We start from the raw sequence: 20,291 nt of genomic DNA, 5'->3' as shown, positions 1-20,291 counted from the left end.
TCCTTGAGAGGTGGGAGCTGCTTGTGCTTCACATTTAGAGTAAGACGTTGGTCTTTGCTGTCAGTCTGAGAAGCTGTTCTCTCTCAGTGCCCCTACCACCCCCATTCTAGTACAGGGACATATATACTATGTTCTATGGAATGGTCTACAGAAGTGCTTCAGGCTTTCCAGAAAGTTCAATTTGAATTCAATTTAGATGTACTTTTAATTATTTTAAAAAATCTATAAAGCAATATCTAGCCTAAAGTAGCTATACCAAATTCTAACATGCCAGAGACCACCTCCTTATTTGGGGCTGATATCTATTAACTTGTTTTATGCAGACCTTGGAATAAAATGTCTCCTGCCATCTCTGTGTGTATTTTTGAACTTCTTATACATTTGTCCTTGGTTAGGAAGGTGGTAGTTCTAAAGGGCTCTTTTATTTGTGTGTATGAATTGTTTGTTTTCTGGATTAAATCTAGACCACTGATGTCAAAATTTAGGCCTGACAGTGTTGTCATGGGGAGTTCCCCATCACAGTCTCTGGGCAGATCCCATGCGTGTCCAGAAGGCTGGGTTCTCTTGTTGGAGCACACTCTCCTTGATGGCACGGTCAACCAGGTAGTAACAAGTGAAAGCACAATGTGGCTGTCATGCCACATTTTTATTTTACTATTTTATTATGTTTTATTTTATTTTATTTTATTTTATCTTATCCCCTACCCATCATACCATATTTTAGATAGGCTTTCATAATTCTTTTAAATTATGGGGATTTGTTTGATTTTAAAATATGGGATGAGGAATGCGAGCAGTTCTTAGAAATTTTTAGTGACTCAGCTTGGAAACAAAAATTTCCTAATTCTCCCCTTTCAAATTTCTGGATTGGTTTCATTGTAGAGTATTCTGAGATTACATGATTAACTTTTTTGTAAACTGCTCCCGTTTCCACCCCTTATGTGTCAGTGAGGACATTCTGTGTACTGTGCACCAAAAGAAACTACAGAAGGAAATCGGATCCTGAATCTGACTAACCAGGCACTTGGCATCCTTAATCTGTGAACTCTTATTTTTACTGTTTTAATTGGCTCTATAATAAGTAAATGCTATGCATTTGAACTTAAAATTTTTTTAAATAATAAAATACCACTTTTATCTTTTGGATAATACAGCATTCTACTTTAAAACAGGGTATAACTAATTTCAAAAAATTTTAAATCCACACTCCAAAAACATCATTGTGGAAGGTGCCATCCCTCCCCCAGTGAAGCTGGAACAGCCTGGCTTGGAGGAAAAAAGGATATCAGAAGTTGCCATCACATAAATCACCTAAAGTGGTCAACAGACTTTAGCGGTAGACATGCCTCTTACATCAGATGCAAACATTGATAGTGTTTCTCATCGGATGTACCTGTTTGGTCCATTTCTCTAAGGCGAACTTCTGGGTCCCAGCAGTTCTCTTGGACCACTCTGAAGACCTTCCCATCTTTCAGCATCTTTGCTTCTCCCTAAGTCAGAAAACTCACATCAGCGAAAGGTGACCTAAGCTGACTTAGATTAATCCTTCCTTGTATGCTTTGGAATGTGGTTCTCCCCTAACCTTTTTAGGGTTTTTTTACTTAATCCTCAAAGAAGTAGAAATCTGTTTATTTAACAGAACTCAACTTTTTGTCCTTGTGCCTTAATATTGGCTTGGATTTGAAGGGGTGTGCTCTGTGGGTGTCAGTGGCTGGACACAGAGAGAACAAGGTCATGGTCACGGCCTTTTGAGACTACACAACTGAGGATTGTGTAAGTCACCTTGCCAGAACCTCTGGCTCCAAGACCCAAGAGGATGGCCCAGCATTTGGAAAACTCTAGATTCATAACATTTTAGAATTGAAAGGACCTCTGAGATAGACCATCTAGTCCAACCCACTTGTTTTATAGAGAAGCAACAGATGGATAGTGAGAGTAAATCATTTGTCTAGCAGAGCAGGGCCCGCTGATGTCAACACCTGCAGGAGGAGGCAGGCCATGCAGTGAATCAGTCTAGCAGCATATGTGAAATTTGGTTCTGAGCTGCTACCTCTACCAGGCATTATGCCTGCCTTGTACACTACCTTTTAATACTCAGTGTGGGGGTGGGGAGGTGCAAACTAAGTGGCTGTGTGGAGCACAGCAGCGGCCTCTAAATTGGGCCTCCTGTTGCTGATCCCTAAAGAAAAGGGAAAAGTTCTGATCCAGGTCCCTGAAATCAGACTGCAAAGGTTCAAATCCCTATTCTGCCACTTACTGTGTGACCATGAGCAAGTTAAACAACATCTCTGAGCCTCAGTTTTCTCAGGTTTTTTTTTTCAATTTATAAAACAAATATTTATGTAGCACCTAAGGTGGGCAATATACTTTCTCTGACTGATGTAAAACTTTAAGGGTATATAGTTGAGGAAAAAAGACAAGTTAGTAATCTACCACCAAAAAATTAGGTCATAAGCATGGAGATTGGAAAGACTGTGAGAAAAGGAAGAAATTAAGGCAGATTCCCATCCACAGAGACGAAGAACAGAGTACTTGAGCTGGCTGAGCAGAGGTTCCATAAGCCAAAGGTTATTATTATTATTATTTTTTGTAGATATTAATATTTTATTATTATTTTAAAATTTATTGATGTATAGTTTTTTTTTTTTTTTTGGCTGCACCGTGTTGGCCTGTGGGATCTTAGTTCCCTGACCAGGGATTGAACCCGTGCCCCTTGCATTTGGAAGCACAGAGTCTTAACCACTGGACCACCAGGGGAGTCCCCTATTGATGTATAGTTGATTTACAATGTTGTGTTAATCTCTCTTGTACAGCAAAGTGATTCAGTTATATATACATTCCTTTTCTTTTTTTTTTTTTTTTTTTTTTGCAGTACACGGGCCTCTCACTGTTGTGGCCTCCCCCATTGCGGAGCACAGGCTCTGGACACGCAGGCTCAGCGGCCATGGCTCACAGGCCCAGCCACTCCATGGCATGTGGGATCTTCCCAGACCGGGGCGCGAACCCGTGTCCCCTGCATCAGCAGGCGTACTCTCAACCGCTGCGCCACCAGGGAAGCCCTACATTCCTTTTCATATTCTTTTCCCTTATGGTTTATCACAGGATATTGAGTATAGTTCCCTGTGCTATAAAGTAGGACCTTGTTGTTTATCCATCCTATATGTAATAGTTTGCATCTACTAATCCCAAACTCCCACTCCATCATCCTTCTCCCACCCCGCCTCCCCCTTGACAACCACAAGTCTGTTCTCTCTGTCTGTGTGTCTGTTTCTGTTTTGTAGACAAGTTCATTTCTGTCACATTTTAGATTCCACATATAAGTGATATCATATGATATTTGTCTTTCTCTCTCTGACTTACTTCACTTAGTATGATCATCTCTAGGTCCATTCATGTTGCTGCAAATGACATGATTTCATTCAGATGTTATTATTATTATGCTCTGCAGTGATCTTGTATTTGGAACATCTGAATATCTTTCTCTCTCTGTTATTTAAATTTGAGGTATCCGTGCTGGACTCCTTGGATCTCCTGGAGGATTTGGCATAACTGGGGCACAGCCTTCTTCTCTCGACCAGGCTTAGTTGGAGTGACAGGTCAGTGGTTGCTTTGGGGAGGAAAGAAGATTCTTGGTTCTTCAGTTACCCTGCCTTCATTGCAGCCTCTTCAGCTCCATGAGGAGGTATTGCTTCCAGCTTACCACCCAGCATACAAGGCACTCATACATTGGATTTGGACTGCTTTTGGCCCAGAGCACAAGATGGGTGGGACAGAGTCATGGTCAGAGTCGATAATGACCACTTACTTTAAATCATTTTGGCAGATGGCACAGATTAGTTCACACTCGTCCCATTTAGCCATGGCTCCATGGTTTCTTCTGCTTTGTGACATCAAATATCTGTGGAGTCTCAGACTCTGTCCCGCTAGCTGTTCTGTCTAGAAACTTCTGAGTTTTGGCTCATTTTTAAGATAGTTATAATAATATGACTTACCTTAAAGGGATCTTGTGAGCATGAAATGGGATACTCTTTATAAAGCACTTAGTAGAGTGTCTGACACATGTTGAGTGTTAGTTATTCTTAGTATTAATGATGTATGGTTAGTTAGAGACTGGGCTGTCTCCCGCCATTCCCCTGCTTAAGGACACATGACCTCTGGTGGTGCTTCAGAGCCTCAAGATTGCCCTTGGGCCCTGTGGTGATCAAAGGCCTTGAGCTGTGCTTGATGGAGTTCTCTGCCCTCCTCCTCTTCCTCTTGGCTTGTGCTCAGGTCTTGCTACAGCTTCCTTCTTTATCTTTCTGATCCAAGGACTAGACCTTCCCCATCTCCTTCATGGAGGAGGCCGAGCACTTTTCACCTTTAAGCGCGGCAGCCTGTGCACATCTCCCAAGCATGAGCAAGCCCTCACATCCATGTTTTCATTGCTCACAGACTGGGGAATAGGTCAGTAAGCAAGTGACTTGTGTAACTATGACAGGTATCTATACCCAGGCAGAGCCGAGTCTCTGAGATCAGGACATCATGATTGATTTGCCTCAGTTCTGATTCTTTGCTGACACTGACAGCACCTGAACCACCTTCCTGGATTGGGGACTCTCCTGCAAGAGTACTGGTAGAGGTAGGGCCCAGTCTCCCTCTACTAAAACCCAAATACTTGCTCTCCTTGTCCCAAACTTGACGGATCAATGCTTTGTTGTGAATCAAAATCAAGTGATGCAAAAAGACAAGAACAGTGAGTTTATGCTGCCAGTACTGATTCCAGCAGTGACCATGAGCTATGTCCATTGGCAGTGGTGCTGGTGGCAGTGTCCTAACTGGGCTGTACCTGTGGCATGGCCTTGGCTGTGGCTTCAGTCACCTGCACATTTGAGTGTGGTTCCCTAAGCATTTTGTAATTCTTGAGGGGCTTAAAATACTTTCAGCAAATTCCTTTTCTGCTTAAACTAACCATTCTTTGTTTCTTTTGTTTGCAAGCAAGAGTGCTGATACTGATTGCACAAATAGAATATAGGAACACATCTTTTTATTTGGTGAAGAAGGGAGTGGAGAGGGGTGCTGGTAAAAGAGAAAAAGTTGAGAAACAAACTCTCATTTGGCAATTAGAAGTTTTTTCTTTTGCTTCTTACTAGGAAACCTTAATTACCATAAAATACCCAGTGTAGCAAAGTGCTGAAGAGCATGGTCTCTGCATTTCAATAGATACGGGCTTAAATCTCATTAAATTACTAGCCGTATAACTGGCTAAGTTACAGCCCTTCTGAGTTTAACCTTCACTTTTTCTATCTGTAAAACGTGGACCGTTTTATTTGTCATGCTTGTAGCCACCCAGCATCCTTGGAACACTTGCTATATGTGAAGATATTTTCACATTATGATTCCCCCTTCCTGAGGGGGAATTCAGAATTCACTTTCCCAGCTCCCCTTGTAGCAGGGGCACTGGCCTGTGCTCTAGGCTCTGCCAATCAGAAGCCCCCATGTGTGACTTTGATTTGGAAGTGAGCCCTGTGAGGAAGCAGGGACTCTGCAGAACCCAGAGTCTTTTAATAAGGGGTGTTGCCTGAGGTGTCAGACATGGCTGGAGCAGAAGCTGCAGTGCTTTGGTCTCCAATCTCAGCATCGTCAACATGAGCTTCCTGTCTCACAGCCTTGCTAGAACAGGTCCCCGGCCAGGTATTGGGCATTGTTTCTGTTAGCACAGCATCTGAGCTTGATCTCTGGCCTTCCCAGGAAGTCTGTGAGCTGCTTCTCTAATTAAACTAGCTAGAGTGGATTCTGCTGTTTGCAACTAAGAACACAGAATGATACAGAAGATTCAATAATAGAATGTTTGTAAAGAACTTAGTACAGTCCAGAGAGCTTGCTTAATGAATGAAGGCCAGATTTTGTTTTTGTTTTTAATTTAATTTATTTTTTATACAGCAGGTCCTTATTAGTTATCTATTTTATACACATCAGTGTATTCATGTCAATCCCAATCTCCCAATTCATCACACCACCCCCACCACCCCCCACCCCCCTGCCCCTTCCCCCCCTTGGTGTCCATACGTTTGTTCTCTACCTCTGTGTCTCAATTTCTGCCCTGCAAACTGGTTCATCTGTACCATTTTTCTAGGTTCCACATATATGCGTTAATATACGATATTTGTTTTTCTCTTTCTGACTTACTTCACTCTGTATGACAGTCTCTAGATTCATCCAATGGCCAGATTTTACCATATACTATCAATAGCAAGGGAGGAAATTGGGTTTCTCTGGGAGGTGCACAAGTAAGTTTTGGTTTCAGACAAAGCAGAACATGTTAAAGCAGAAATGGATCATTTCTTCTGTTCAACTCTTGCATTTACCATTGAGTCCATGAGATGCGGTGGTATAGAGCTTAGCTGCTATAGAGCACTTAGCGGTATAGAACTGGGAAAAGAATCCAGGTTCATGAAGCCATTTTCCACCCTGTCAGGCTGATATTTGGTAATTGGTGTCTATTTAGTAAGCAAATGTTAATTACTCTAATTTCCTAAGGAGTCCAGTCTTTTTGGGGGGTTGCCCTAATTATGTTGCAGGAGAATCAGACTTACTAAACTTTTCCCTCCACACCCTTTATGCTGGATCCATGGTAAGGCAAATGAATGACAGCAACTGTCAGGGGAGCTCTTTCTCAGTGAAAATTACCACAGGGCAGCTGTGCCCCAATAGGCTCCCAGTTCTCTTTGCTTTTTATTTTTTTGCAGTACGCGGGCCTCTCACTGTTGTGGCCTCTCCCGTTGCGGAGCACAGGCTCCGGACACGCAGGCTCAGCAGCCATGGCTCACGGGCCTAGCCGCTCCGTGGCATGTGGAATCTTCCCAGACTGGGACACGAACCCGTGTCCTCTGCATCAGCAGGCGGACTCTCAACCACTGTGCCACCAGGGAAGCCCTCTCTTTGCTTTTTCAACCAGAATTTTGGGACCTGACAGTTATTGTGGAGAATCAATTCTTGATCCCTCTCAAGTGATATTTAGGAACCCAGGATCCCTGCAGGGGTATAAATGGGCCTCAGAAGTCAGCACTTGCTGCTAGGGGAGGGACTGGGGGGTCTCTTAGGTTCTGTTTTTAACATTGATCCCAACATCAACCAAGATCTTAAACTTAACTAATAATCAAGTAATTGGAGCAAGCTGCTCTAAATTATTCAACTCAGAAACAAATTCTGTTTTTTTATAAACTCTTGAAAGAAAACCAAGGTTTTTTAAAATTATTTTTATTTTAATTAAAGAATTCTCCAACCATCCATCGCCACCCAGATAACTCATTTCAAATATACCTCTAATGTGTTTTAAGCCAGAACAGCATGGGGTAGTAGAAGTCATGATAACTACAGCAGTCAGGAAACCTGGATCCTATGTGTAAATCGCTTACCCTTAAAGTCCTGCTTTATTTCCAGGGAAGCCCACTTCCGATGACTGACTGCCACAGAGATGTAAAGGCCCCTCTTCTTTGCCCTCACCCCCCAACTTGGGACAACTCTGGAGGTTAGCTTTAGAGCTTTTTGTAGGGTCAGCTGAGGCCTCCACTGAGACTACATCACAGCTCAACATTGCCCTCTGTTTTATCCTGGTTCCTTCTTTTCCCTTTCAGTGATGTCCATTCTAAGAGCACTTCCTGATAAACCTTCTGCATGCTCATCTCCATCTCAGAGTCCGATTCCCAAGGAACTTCACTTCTGACACTTCTGATTCTTAAGTTCTAGTTCTAATACTATCTGCAAATGAGTTCAAATATGGCTGGTATTTCAAATGTCTGGTATTGTGTATCATTAAAAATGTATTTTATGGAATTAACCATATGATACAGCAATTCCACTCCTGGGCATATATCCGGACAAAACTGTAATTCAAAAAGATACATGCACCCCTATATTCATAGCAGCACTATTCACAATAGCCAAGACATGGTAACAACCTAAATGTTTATTGACAGATGAATGGATAAATAAGATGTGGTATATATATATACAAAGGAATGCTACTCAGCCATAAAAAAGAATGAAATAATGCCATTTGCAGCAACATGGATGCAACTAGAGATTGTCATACTAAGTGAAGTAAGTCAGGCAGAGAAAGACAAATACCATATGATACCACTTATCTGTGGAATCTAAAATATGACACAGATGAACCTATCTACAAAACAGCAACAGACTCACAGACAGAGAGATCAAACTTATGGTTTCCAAGGGGGAGGGGAGGTGGGGGAGGGATAGACTTGGAGTTTGGGGTTAGTAGATGCAAACTATTACACACAGAATGGATAGACAACAAGGAAAAAAGTAGCACAGAGGGAAAAAAGAAAAAATGTATTTTAAAATCCAGTATTTCATATCAGATTCCATTCTCCTCCCCCTGCCCCCAGTCCCCACTCAGGCTCTCCCTCTAGACTATGCAAGCTGCCAGGCTGGTTGGGCTTGAGGTACAAAGGTGGCAGAAATGGCCCAGACACTGTCACCATGAAGCAGCCTCTGTCCCACATGACAAGGTTCTGAAGGACAGCTCCACGGAGGCTCTATTACAACCACCTCCAGCTCTATTCACTCAGCCTACTGCTCTCTCCCCCAGATCTGCTTGTCCTGCTGGCTTGGCTGCTTCTGTCCTTTGATATCAGCATTATCTTTCTCATCCCTCTGAGACTACATCATTTTCTCACTTCCCTCGGCTTGACGTGTCACCATCCCATCCATTTCCCAATGCCGTTAATTCTGTCTCCAGAATGGACGCTGCAAGGGTCCACTTCTCTCCATCTCCACTGCTCCAGCTCTGGTCCAAGCCCCATACTCTCTCACCTGAACGACTGCTCCAGCCTCCAGCCTCATCTCTTGCTGCTTTCACTCTTGCTCCCCTCCAACCCAGTCTCCACAAAGCAGCCAAGTAAACTCTTAAAACCCTAAATCAGATCTCGCTATCAGATCTCTGCTTAAAACTCATGAATCGATTCTTGTTGCCCTAAAGGTAAAATCTAAACTCCTTAACCTGGCCTAAGACCCTTCATCATCCAACACCTGCCTACCTCCACAGCTTCATCCCACTCCTACACCTTTATAAGTAGGCTCTTTATTAACCCTTTTCAGAATATTCTAAGTATGCTGTTTGTTTTCTGTTTGGAACCTGATTGACTTAGCTAAAAAATATGTACATAAACATATTAAATAATACTATGTCCTTTTTAATACTATGTCCTTTTTAATAGGTGCATGTATGTATAAGTAAAATCACAGGAAAAGGTCTGGAAAGGTACCCACCAAACTGTTAATAGGAATTACTTTTGAGGATGGGGAGGGCTGATCCAAGGGAACTGTAGCTTTATCTTCAATAGCTTAAATTTTAAAAGGAGAATTTATTTGACAGCCTTATTTTTTTTAAGTACCTGAAATCAAGAAAGGTTTCATTTGATTTTTCCTTTTTTGTATGAATGTTATATTTGCATTGCAAATGGGACTCTTTCTCAGTTCATGTAGTTAGTTAATTCATATAATAAATGCACATAAAAAGAGAAAAATAAAAAATAAAAAGAATTTATTCAGATTCTACATATGTAATGGAAAGTTAAGCTTAAAAATAAAAGCATGAAATGAGGATATTGGACTAGAGGAATGGCTTTCAATCGATTTTGGCTGCGACCCCACATTAAAAAATATATTTTCCATTGTGACCCACTACATCTGTATATATCTATTGGGGCTGGCCGAAAAGTTCGTTCGGGTATGTTGTTACGGAAGAAGGCGAACGAATTTTTTGGCCAACCCAATATTTATACAGATACAAACTGAGACAAAAGTTTGATGAAACAACACTTACTCTTACCATGAACAATACATTCTGCTGTTTTCTTTTGTAATCTATTTTATTTTTAAAGCTGTCCTAGCCCACTGAATTGATATTATGACTCACTGTTGGGTTGCAACCCATATTGTCAAACACTGGACTAGATGCTCCCTAGCCCTACAGTCCTATGATTTGTTATCTTCATGAGAATTGCCCCCTGCCTTGGCCTTCCCACCCCCTTGAATTCCCTTACTATTTATTTTCTCTTTTGCTCAGCACAAAATTGTCACTATCTGTATGTTCTTTATTCATTTGAGTGTCTTCCTGGCTCCACAGTGAGAGGGAAATCATTTTTTAGAGCAGGAACATGATGATTGAAGATCACACAGAATAGTGTGTCTGAAAATGCTGAGTGTGATGGAAATGGCATGTGTGTGTCTTTGTATTTCAAGGGCCTGAAGAACACTCAGGCAATGTTTCTAGATGCTGCTGACCCATGGATTTGAACTAGGTCCTGTGTCTGGCCTCCTTTGAACGCTGTTGGGTGTTCCTGCCATCAGCACTCAATTCTGCCGCCACCCCATGCAGCTCCTGAGAGGAGGCTGTACATACTTTTATGAATCTTCAACCAAATTATAAATATTCAACCCAAGGACAAATGTTGTTTTTCAGTTCTGAACAAGGCTTTACCATGGCAAACAAATACCCCTTGGTTCATTCCAAAAGCATTGAAAAACCAAAGGTTAAGAAGAGAAACAAATAGGGCAGACCAGAGAAGTGTACTGGAAAGACCTTTCAGAAAACAGGAATCTCTGAGGTAAATCATTCATGGGGGACAAAAAAGATTTGTTCACCAAAGGGATACAGGAGAATGAAAAGAAATTTCTACCACAAAGTGCTGGATTTTCTCATTGCTCTCAGCTGAATTTGCATATTTGTATGTATTTGCGTGTTGTTTTCCAGTGACTGTGATCCCTGACTACTGTAATTAGGTAAATACCAATTTGGTTCTGTTTTGGTTTGTTTTGTTTCTGAAACAGAGGAAAGGAAAGTGTCACTGTTTTGTTTTATAAGACTACTGTTATATCCAGTTTTTCTGGAAATATCAGGTAATAGATTTGACTGGAAATATTTTCATTCTTGGATTTCTTTTTGTTTGTTCTGGGTTTTTTTGTTTTTTTTTTTTTGAGATTTGCTGTTAAGTTTTTGCAGTCTCTTTGACATAGAAACAAGATGAAATGAAGGCCATTCAAATCCAGTGTCAAGGTTACAAACTGCAGCCTGGGACAGGGAGTAAAAAAAAAAAAAAATTACAGGCTGCCCATCCCTGCACTTGGGGCTTCCCAGTGGCCTTGTCATCATCTCCACTCAGCTTGTCTTCTCTTTTGGGGAGACTTGAGGCCAGGCTAGGAACTGACACTTTTCATGGGAGAAGTGCAGCCCAGTGTCTAAATTGGCACTTAGTGGGTGGCCTTTGATGAAGGTGAAAATGGGCTGCTCCAGAGATTCTGATGTTTAAAAAACTCTTTAATGATTTCCCACTGCCTTCAGGATCAAGTACAAAGGCCTAAACCCATCCTCCAAGGCCCCATCTGATGAGGCTTCTGCCTACCTCTCCAGCTTCTTCCCACCACTTTGTGCCCCAGACTCTTACCTGCCTCTATCCATCCTCCACAGATCAGACAAGGTGACCTTTTTCAGCTGCTAAGACCCTCCGAAGAATTTGCATTACATTGAGAATAAAACCCGGCCTCCTTAGCACGTGCTACAAGTCCCTCCATGATCTGGCCCCTGCCTACCTGGTTTCCTTCCATCTCCCCCTTTCACCACATCTCAGCCAAACTGCCCTCCTTCCTGTTCCTTGAACACAGCTCTTCCTTATATGGCGGGCTTTGCAACTGTTATTCCCTCAGCCAGGGATGCTCTTCCAGGCTTTTCCTTCTCATCCTCTAAGTCTTTGCTAGCTCCCCGACCAGCCAGCCCAGATGCATCTCCCCAGTCATTCCCTGTTCCAGCACTGTTTTTTATTTCATTCTCTGAAGTGATCACGTTTGTTTGTCTCCCCCTAGAATTTGAGCATCACAAGGGCAGGGAGTATGTCTGTCTTGTTCACCAGCATATTCCATGTGTCTAGACTGGTGGGCCTGGCATCAAATAGGTGTCAATAAAAATCAGTGAGTGAGTGAATAGAGCCAGTGGTTTTCAAACTTGAGTGAGCATCAGAACCAGCTGGAGGCTTGTCAAAACTCAGATTGCTGGCCCTATCCTCAGCGTTCCTGATTTGGTAGGTCTGAGGTGAGGCCCAAGAATTTGCCTTTCTCCCAGGTTCCCAGGTGAAATTGAACTTGCTGGTCCACAGACCACACTTTGAGAAATGCTGGTACCAGCCCAAGCCAAATGCTTGAGTTCTAGGCTTACGTGTGTTTGATATCTCCAGGCCTTTGCTCCCTGTCTTTGCTTTCTAGTTTCCTTTATTCCTTGGGCAAGCCTTCACCTCTGCTTCCAGACCCAGAATGAGCATCACTTCTTCCAGGAGGCCTTCTCCAGTCCTTGGTGCCCAAGTCTACATCCTCCAGTACCTGGTGCAAAAGCTGTCCTCACCTCATCACAGTGCATTGAGTTACCCCTTCACGTGGTCTTCCCACACCACCAGTCCTCCAGGGGCCTTAGTCATGTCTGTGCTCCACTGGGAGCTCAGGGGGGTTTCCCATGCACTCCACGAGGGCATGTGATGCCTCTGAAAATGAAGTCAGACCTGACCCCTGTGCAGCTCTAGATTTGCAGCTCTCTCTCAGGCTGAATGCTTTGCCCCAAGCCTTCTTCCTCTCGCTCTTTCCTCTGAACAAACTCAACCCTTTCTAACAGTGGCTTCTTCTCCCTTTTGCCTCCAATGTTTAATTTCTCAGCCTGTGCACAAACCTAAACTGTTCCATTTATTTGGTCAGCTGTAATATAATGTAATAACTGTGGAGAGGGCCAGGTCGCTTCCTTGACACACAGCAATGCTAAAATTGGTTCTAGGGCAAAAAAAAAAAAAAAAAAAAAGAGAGAGGGAGAGAGAGACATTTCTTAATGGCTTGTCCAATTCCAATTTTATCTTCCTAAATGCTGTTCTTTGACGTTATGCCCATTTTTGCAAATAATTTTGAGAAACCTCAGTGCTGTCCCCTTGCCTACTATAAAGCCGATTGGAGGGCAGAAGAGTTGGGGGTTCCTAGAGGCCCGCCTGCTGGAAGGTTTCAGACTCAGCAGGTCTGTGGGTCTGAGGCACGCTCGTGCTTTGGGAGAAACTCACCTTGCCGTGGTGTTGGAGCTGCACCCAGCCTCCGTAACCGAATCTCTGTGGGGGAGAGGAAGCACAGTTAGACTGAAAGGTCAAAGCAGAGAGGACTGCAATAAAGGCGCATCCCTGGGACAGAGCATCCCAAGCTCTATCCTTTCAAGCAACACTTTCCCATTTTTCCCCACGCCCATGATCACTTATTCAACATTTATATTCAAATCAATGTTTTTCCTGAAATGTATTTATTCAGGAAGAAAATTCTCTATCATAGAAGTGCTAGTTTTATCTTTTCTCCTAATGCAGGTTGTAATTTTTAAATAAGGATGCACATTAAAAAATATTTGTGTACCACCTAAAATCCTTTCCAGGCCACTAGGAGTACAGACCGTAGGGACCACTCTTTAGGAAATACCATCTTAGAACATTAACCCTGTTCTTCAAACTGTGGTTTGCAATCTGTGAGTAGATCATGAAATCAGTTTAGTGGTTAATGACCCAGATGTTCTAAAAACATAAAATAGTACGTGTAACAGATAAGGCTGGTGTCCTACCCATATTCCTTCCCTGGAGTGCTTCTGTGCACACCAGCCCTCCTTCAACTAAAAGCACTCGCATTTCTTTGACAAGATTTTCCCTTTTGCCATTGGCGCCAACTTTGATTAGGCCCTTCTAGAAGATCAGAAGTACCAGGAAATTAGTGGTGCTAATTTCCAGCCCCCAAATCCCTCAATCAACGACTGAGGGCATTTGTATATAAACTGCACACACTGGTTTCCTCACCTCCTCGGGCAGGATGACTCTGAGGTGAGGCACACATTCTACACTTTCACTGGCTGCCTTGCTTTCTCTGCCTCATTTCCCCACTCTACTGGTGTTTCCTGGCATCACCTCCAGAGTAAACTCTTTGCATTTGAATCCGTATCTCAGGGTCTGCTTCTTGGAAAACCCAAGCTAAGATAGTAAAGCCATGGAATGGAATGGAATGAAATAGGATAGGATAGGATAGGATAGGATAGCGTAGCATAGCATAGCATAGCATAGCATAGCACAAATATATTAGAATGGCTTCTGTGTAGTATTAGTTTCATGAAACTCTTGTTTCCATTATAGATATAAATGTTTGTACCGAGTCACAGTATGAAATATATTTCTTCTTGGGGGTCATGAATAAAAATATTTGAAAGATTCTGCCTGTGAACATAGGCATATATGACTCATGTAACTATAGGTTTTTAAATCTCATTCTGTTCATTTGTCAAACCTTCATGGAGTCCCACCATGACCAGCCTTTCTAGGGCAGAGAAAATAGAAGTGAAGGACAGTTGCAGCCTGTGTGGAGCACAGTCTTGAGAGGGCGAGGCCGGGGTGGGTGGGTAATTGAAGAGCCTTACCGTGTGTGAGGCATGCTGTGATAGAGTGACATACAGGTTCCCCTGGAGGAGGGGGGGAGGGTACTGACGCACAACGTGGGCCAAGCGGTGTCATGGGAGGGAGGCTGGAAAGGTAATCTAGGGTCAGATTGGAGAGGTGCTTCCAGTGTTGAGCATTTCCATGCTCCAGAACAATGGCTCTCGAAGTGTGAAGTTAGGGGGAGGGTGTGGAGGCCGGAGACCACAGTGTAAAGGGCTCATGGACAGCTCTTGTCAGCAACAACGGGTAGAGGTAGTGAAGCTAAATGTTGCGCAACTCCTCGCTTGTTGTGGTTGGATGAGACCAGGTGACCATGGTTTGGCTCTCATGTCACGGTACAGGGACATTGTCTTGAGGGGGGCAGGTTTTGGCAGATCCCTCTTCCTGGCTTCCCTCTCACCTGCAGACTCAGAGGGGAGGTCTGGGCCTGCAGCACAGGGGTGTTTGTCTGTCTCTATGTCTGTCCCTGCATTCTGCCCCAGTAGACTTAAGATTTGGTCAGTTCTTTACCAGCCTTGTTCTACCTGGGCAGAAGATCTGTCCTTGAATTCCAGCTCCAAATTGTCACATGAGCTCTGGAAGTCCACCTGCCTCCTCCCAGGTGACGCTGGAGGACCTGGCTTAGTAGGCTAGTCACACAAGGGAACCTGTCCATCAGGGACCCCAGTTTCTCCTCCCGGCACTCAATTTCTCCTTTGTCGGTGCCCTCCCACCCTTTCATGCATTCAGTACCCTTGTGCTTTTCCCCTCTCTTCTCCTGGATAAAGCTGCCCAGAGTGCATGTCGGGGGAAGGGGTGGAATGGCCTCAATCAGTTACACTTTAGAGTAAACCGAAATGCTCTCTCGAGCCAGAAATATACCATTGAAATCTTACTTTACTGTAAAAGGAAAGGTTTTATTTCCTTCTTTCCTTCCCGCCTTCTTTCTTTCCTTCCTTCCTTCCTCTGTTCCTTCCTTCCTCACTTTCTTTCTTTCTTTTTCTTAATTCCCTATGGAATGTTAACCCATAAGTTAGCTGGTGAGAGAAGTATTGCCCTGGGGAAGGGCAGAGAGGCAGGGAGGGGCAGAACGGAGGGATCTGGTCACACACCACAGTCCGCCTACAAGATACTTTCTTGGAGTAACTTAACATCTTGAAGCCGTTGTTTTCTTATGTGTGAAATGAGGCTCACCGCAGTCGCGGTGACATAAGGTTTTATGGGAATTGACTGAAACAATTCGGACAAAGCTATGGACACCAGACCTGGCTTACAGAAAGGGCTTCATCAATGCTAACCATGATAATGGTGGTGACAGTGGTGGAAGCAGAGGCGGTGGTGGCGGTGGTGGCAGTGGTGGTGATGATGATGGTGATGACGGTGCTAGGGATGGTGGCGATAGTAATGGCAGTGGTGGAAGCTATGACATGGTAGTGGTGATAGTTGTGGTAGTGAGTTTGGTGACAGTGCTGGTACCAATGATGGTGATGGTAGTGGTGGCAGGCAGTAATGGCAGTGGGGGTGGCATGGCGGTGACAGCCTCTTCCATCCTGAGGTCGTGAAATAAGGCGTACGCTGGGAGCAGACACTAAGGAGCGCTGTGAAGGAAGGAGCCCTTTGGCACTCTGTGTTCCTCCCTTCCCTGTCTTGGAAAGCACTTGGAACGCTTTGGAACACCTTGTACTTGCCCTGAGCCTTTACAAAGACCTAACCTATTTGGGGCAACTTTATTCTGCTCCAAATCTGGCCTCCACACAATCCCCAGCCTCTCATCCTAGGTTGAACCAAGCCTGGGGTCTGAAATTTTTGACCCTCAGAGTAGTTTTTGCCAGAGCATATGCCAGGAGGCATTTACCATCTGAAAATGTTTGACAGTGACCAGTGTCCCATAGACATTTATGGGCATGACAAATAAAAAAAACATATTAAAAATTGAAGGGAATTCAGTTCTATCTACAAGAGTTGTGTTTCTGAAATGGGTATATGTGAATCGGAGGTTGATGAGCTGAATGACATTTTTAATGTCTTGGGGACCTCACACTCATGAGGTGAATAATGAACCTCCTGGGTGATGAAACCAGATATCTGTTCGCTCAGAGGAGTTGTTTAAAAGTCAAGTTATGTCTGGGATTTTGTCTCCTAAAACCTTACAGCGATCAAGTGCAATTAAATCATCACTAATGAAAGAAGATGTAAATATATAATTCTTTTCCTAAAGGCTGGAATTTTGGGACCCCATTTAAAATTAGAAGAATCTTTGCAAACCTTACTATGGGACACCTAGTAGGTGGGCAATGAAGTCTTGCTGAAGGAAAAGCTGAAACCTTATCAGCATCCTTGTTGTTATGAGTAATCTCATTGTGGATCAGTCTGAAACAACTTTCACCCTGGTTTCTTGGGCCAGAGTGTGGGTCCTGATTCATCAGGAACAATGTAATCAAGTGCACCCTGCACTCTTTTCTACCTCAGGTAGATTTTCCCCCCTAAGGATCTTAACTCTAACTCTGACTACAATCATTATTAGCAAGTGAAAATGAAAAACTTTCTCAAATCCCAGTCCTTTGTAATCATTAGTTAATCACCAACCCAGGCGTGTTGATTCTGCTTTTCTATGTCTTCACTGCATAAGGAGGTCAGGGTTTTTGAAGTGTGTCTATTAATATTTAACAAGAAAAGGCAGGTTTGAAAAGAGATATCAGTTCTTCCAAAGGGGCTTCATCTTCCAAAATAAAACTAGGACTGGCTTATTCTTTTCATTTTTTTTATTGGGAAGTTTGAAAAAATGGTGAGAAAAGATCGGAGATTGATGTTTTGAAATAATATTTTACCTACTAAGAAACGATTTGAAGACAAAGGAAATTCTGCTAGAAATATTGAACTCTATGAACACCAAGGACTATCTGCTATCCACTAATGTCACTTTAATACTCTGATCATATAGACTGGAAATAAGGACAGAGAGAGAGAAGGAACCCACCACCATTTAGATGTATTTTTATTTATCTCCCTCCTCCCAGTTTGAAAACACAAACTGTTTTCTGCGAATTGTTTCATCACTGACTTGCCTGCAGTCCAACGGAAACTTCCAGCACATAGCAGATCACATTGCTTGACCTGCTGTGAGGAAGCCCTCAGTGGGTTTACATGAGTGTGGAGAGTTGGGGAGCAGGCTGGTGTCTAGCAGAGGGAAGCAGGGATATCCCCCCCATGATGTGCTCCTGGGCAGCTCTTGGAAGGTAGGTGTGGGCGTAGAGCTATGGAGGGGCCACCATAGCCCCATGAAGCTCTGGGATACTAGCCTCATTTCTGAGTCTCAGGGGCCTCATTTGTCCAGCAGGGCTAATGATAGAAATCCTATCTGAAACTCACAAGATTTTATGGAATCAAATTACATGTATATATTGCTCTCTGGAAGTGTAAGAGTATTATGATTATTATTACTACCATCATCAGCATCAAGTATATCAGTTATCGAAACAAAAACAGACTCACAGACATAGAGAACAGGCTTGTGGTTGCCAAGGGGGAGGGGAGGTAGGGAAGGGAAGGATTGGGAGTATGGGATTAGCAGAGGCAAACTATTATATATAGGGTGGATAAACAACAAGGTCCTACTGTATAGCACAGGGAACTGTATTCAATATCCTGTGACAAACCATAATGGAAAAGAATATGAAAAAGAAAAAATATATATTATATGTATATATACTCAGTTATATACATGTAACTGAGCCACTTTGCTGTACAGAAGAAATTAACACAACATTGTAAATCAACTGTACGTCAATAAAATTTTTTTAAAAAAAGTGTATCTGCTTGCAGGGTGTGAGACTGCTTGATAAAAGCCTGGTTTATGGGTACAAAATGCCCCTCCCCTCTTTTCACGAATAATTAGAAGATAGGAGGGCATAACTAGAAGATAGGAGGACATAACTAGAAGATAGGAGGCATAACTAGAAGATAGGAAGGCATAACTAGAAGATAGGAAGGCATAACTAGAAGATAGGAAGGCATAACTAGAAGATAAGAAGGCATAACAATAAAGAGCCAGCAGAACTTGTGCTAGGGGAATCTCCAGGGCACACAGCTGTGGCTATAGCCTCCCCATACTCTGCATCCCTGAGCTTCTGGAGCAGTTTTTTTTTTGGGGGGGGGGGAGCAGTTTTAATAATGCCTTCAGGGCCCTGCATTAGGTGAGGCGGCTAGAAATTGTCAGCTCTTGGTGTCCAGTTCTCAGCTCAAAGTGGAGGCAGGCTTGGGAGGTAGGGTTATGGCACAGGATACTAGGTAGAATGTTTTGGGTATTCATCACTAACATTGTGCAGTGGTGTCTACACTTTAATAAAATATGATGAGGATGACAGCATTCAGAGCAGCAAGTTCCCATGTAGGCACTTAGGCTCCTTTTGGAGGGGTTAGTTTGATAGGGTTAGTTCTTACTATGAACTATAATAGGAAAACCTTTCAAAGATGGTTTAGCATCACTTGTATTTTCTGATCTACAATGTCCACTGTCCATCTTAACCTAAAATACCAGTGGACAAAGAAACACTTAAGATGACCATTCTTCCAAAAGACAACTATGAGAAGAAAATCGTTTCATTTACCTGCACAATGAAACAGTGAACCACATTTTAATTAGAGTTTGGGTTCATTCATTTTTCCTCACTTGGGATAAAAAAGATGAAACACTATGAGTAGTGTATAAGTACTAGAGAAGGCTGAAGATTGGGTAAAATCTGATACTTAGCCCGAGCAAAAACTCAAACCAATTTTAAATTTCTTTCATTTTCCCCACCTTCCTGTTTTAGTATTCATTTAAAACTTCTTAATGACAAAAGGAAATTTCCATCTTTTGAGAAACAGAGAGAAGAGTCTTGAGAGACATTCACTGTGCAAACGTTTCATGTCATTTCCTCTAGTTTTTTTTTTTTTTGATGTTCCTACTCTGTACTTCATAACAAGGATTTACAGCTTAAAGAACATCAAAAAGGAATGGTTTCAGACAGTGTCTTAAAATAGACAAAAAAAAATTTCCACAGAGCTATCATTTGGTGCTTCTAAAACTTATTTTAAACATTTTAGAAAGGAGATATGTTTTAGAAGTAATGAGAACCTATCACATTCTGTTTTTTAATAGTTTCTTACTTGAAACTGTAATTGTCACCTGTCTCCCCAGCAGCTGAATATGTGACTTAAATGGAAGTAAACCTGCTTGACTTATATCGTCCAGAAGTTTTAAAGAGTGCTTCATTTGAGGGGAAAAGGGATTTTGAGAGAACACTTACTTCTTTTTATCAATGTTCTTTCAAAATAAATATGAAATCATTTAAAAAAACTAGGAAATCAGAATAACTTAATAACTACCAAATAACTTAAAATCACTCCTAAAGCAGAGAAACTTAACATCTAATTCCCAAAAGAAGACATCATTCTATAGTAGAGGCATTGAGAAATGCTGGAGAAGTTCTAGAAATAATTCAGCAAATTAATCACCGTTACCTTCTTTAGATCTGGCCATTCTTTTGGTAGAATATGACTGTGGATGTCAATTTTCATCTCCATGGGATCAGAGGAGACACATGTAAAGAAAGAAGTTTTGATATGAAGAGGTCTTCATGAAAACCATGGAGTTAATTGATTTACTTCATCCTTACAGCTGCCTTCAGGCACCACTCAGTATGCCTGCTCAGCCGGTATAGATTCATTGGAGCTGCCTTCTTAAAGTCCACAGTTCTGTTTATCTGTCGACTTGGCTTTGGGTCAACAACTCTTTGGTAATCAGGACTCCGGGCACAAAATTAAAAAAAACAAAACAAAACAAAA

At 42.5% G+C, this 20,291-nt stretch overlaps 1 protein-coding gene across 2 annotated transcripts in view; it reads right to left on the bottom strand.

Moving 5' to 3' along the window:
* The window catches only part of ACMSD (aminocarboxymuconate semialdehyde decarboxylase), a gene marked incomplete at both ends in the record, with an annotated part of 63,642 nt that extends 43,591 nt beyond the window's left edge, over positions 1-20,051 (bottom strand). The window contains 3 exons of one of the 2 annotated variants that reach the window (XM_079710131.1): positions 1,394-1,490; positions 13,089-13,133; positions 19,968-20,051. In XM_079710131.1, coding sequence (XP_079566257.1) covers positions 1,394-1,490; positions 13,089-13,133; positions 19,968-20,030 — 205 coding nt within the window. Of the gene's footprint in view, positions 1-1,393; positions 1,491-13,088; positions 13,134-19,967 lie in introns of those variants that run through there. The other variant, XM_079710130.1, reaches the window with a different exon arrangement.
* Positions 20,052-20,291: the final 240 nt, after the last annotated feature.

The sequence above is a fragment of the Hyperoodon ampullatus genome (genome assembly GCF_949752795.1).
Source record: "Hyperoodon ampullatus genome assembly, chromosome: 8".
In the NCBI taxonomy this organism is placed as follows: Eukaryota; Metazoa; Chordata; class Mammalia; order Artiodactyla; family Ziphiidae; genus Hyperoodon; species Hyperoodon ampullatus.
This window is presented reverse-complemented; position numbering and strand designations above follow the sequence as displayed.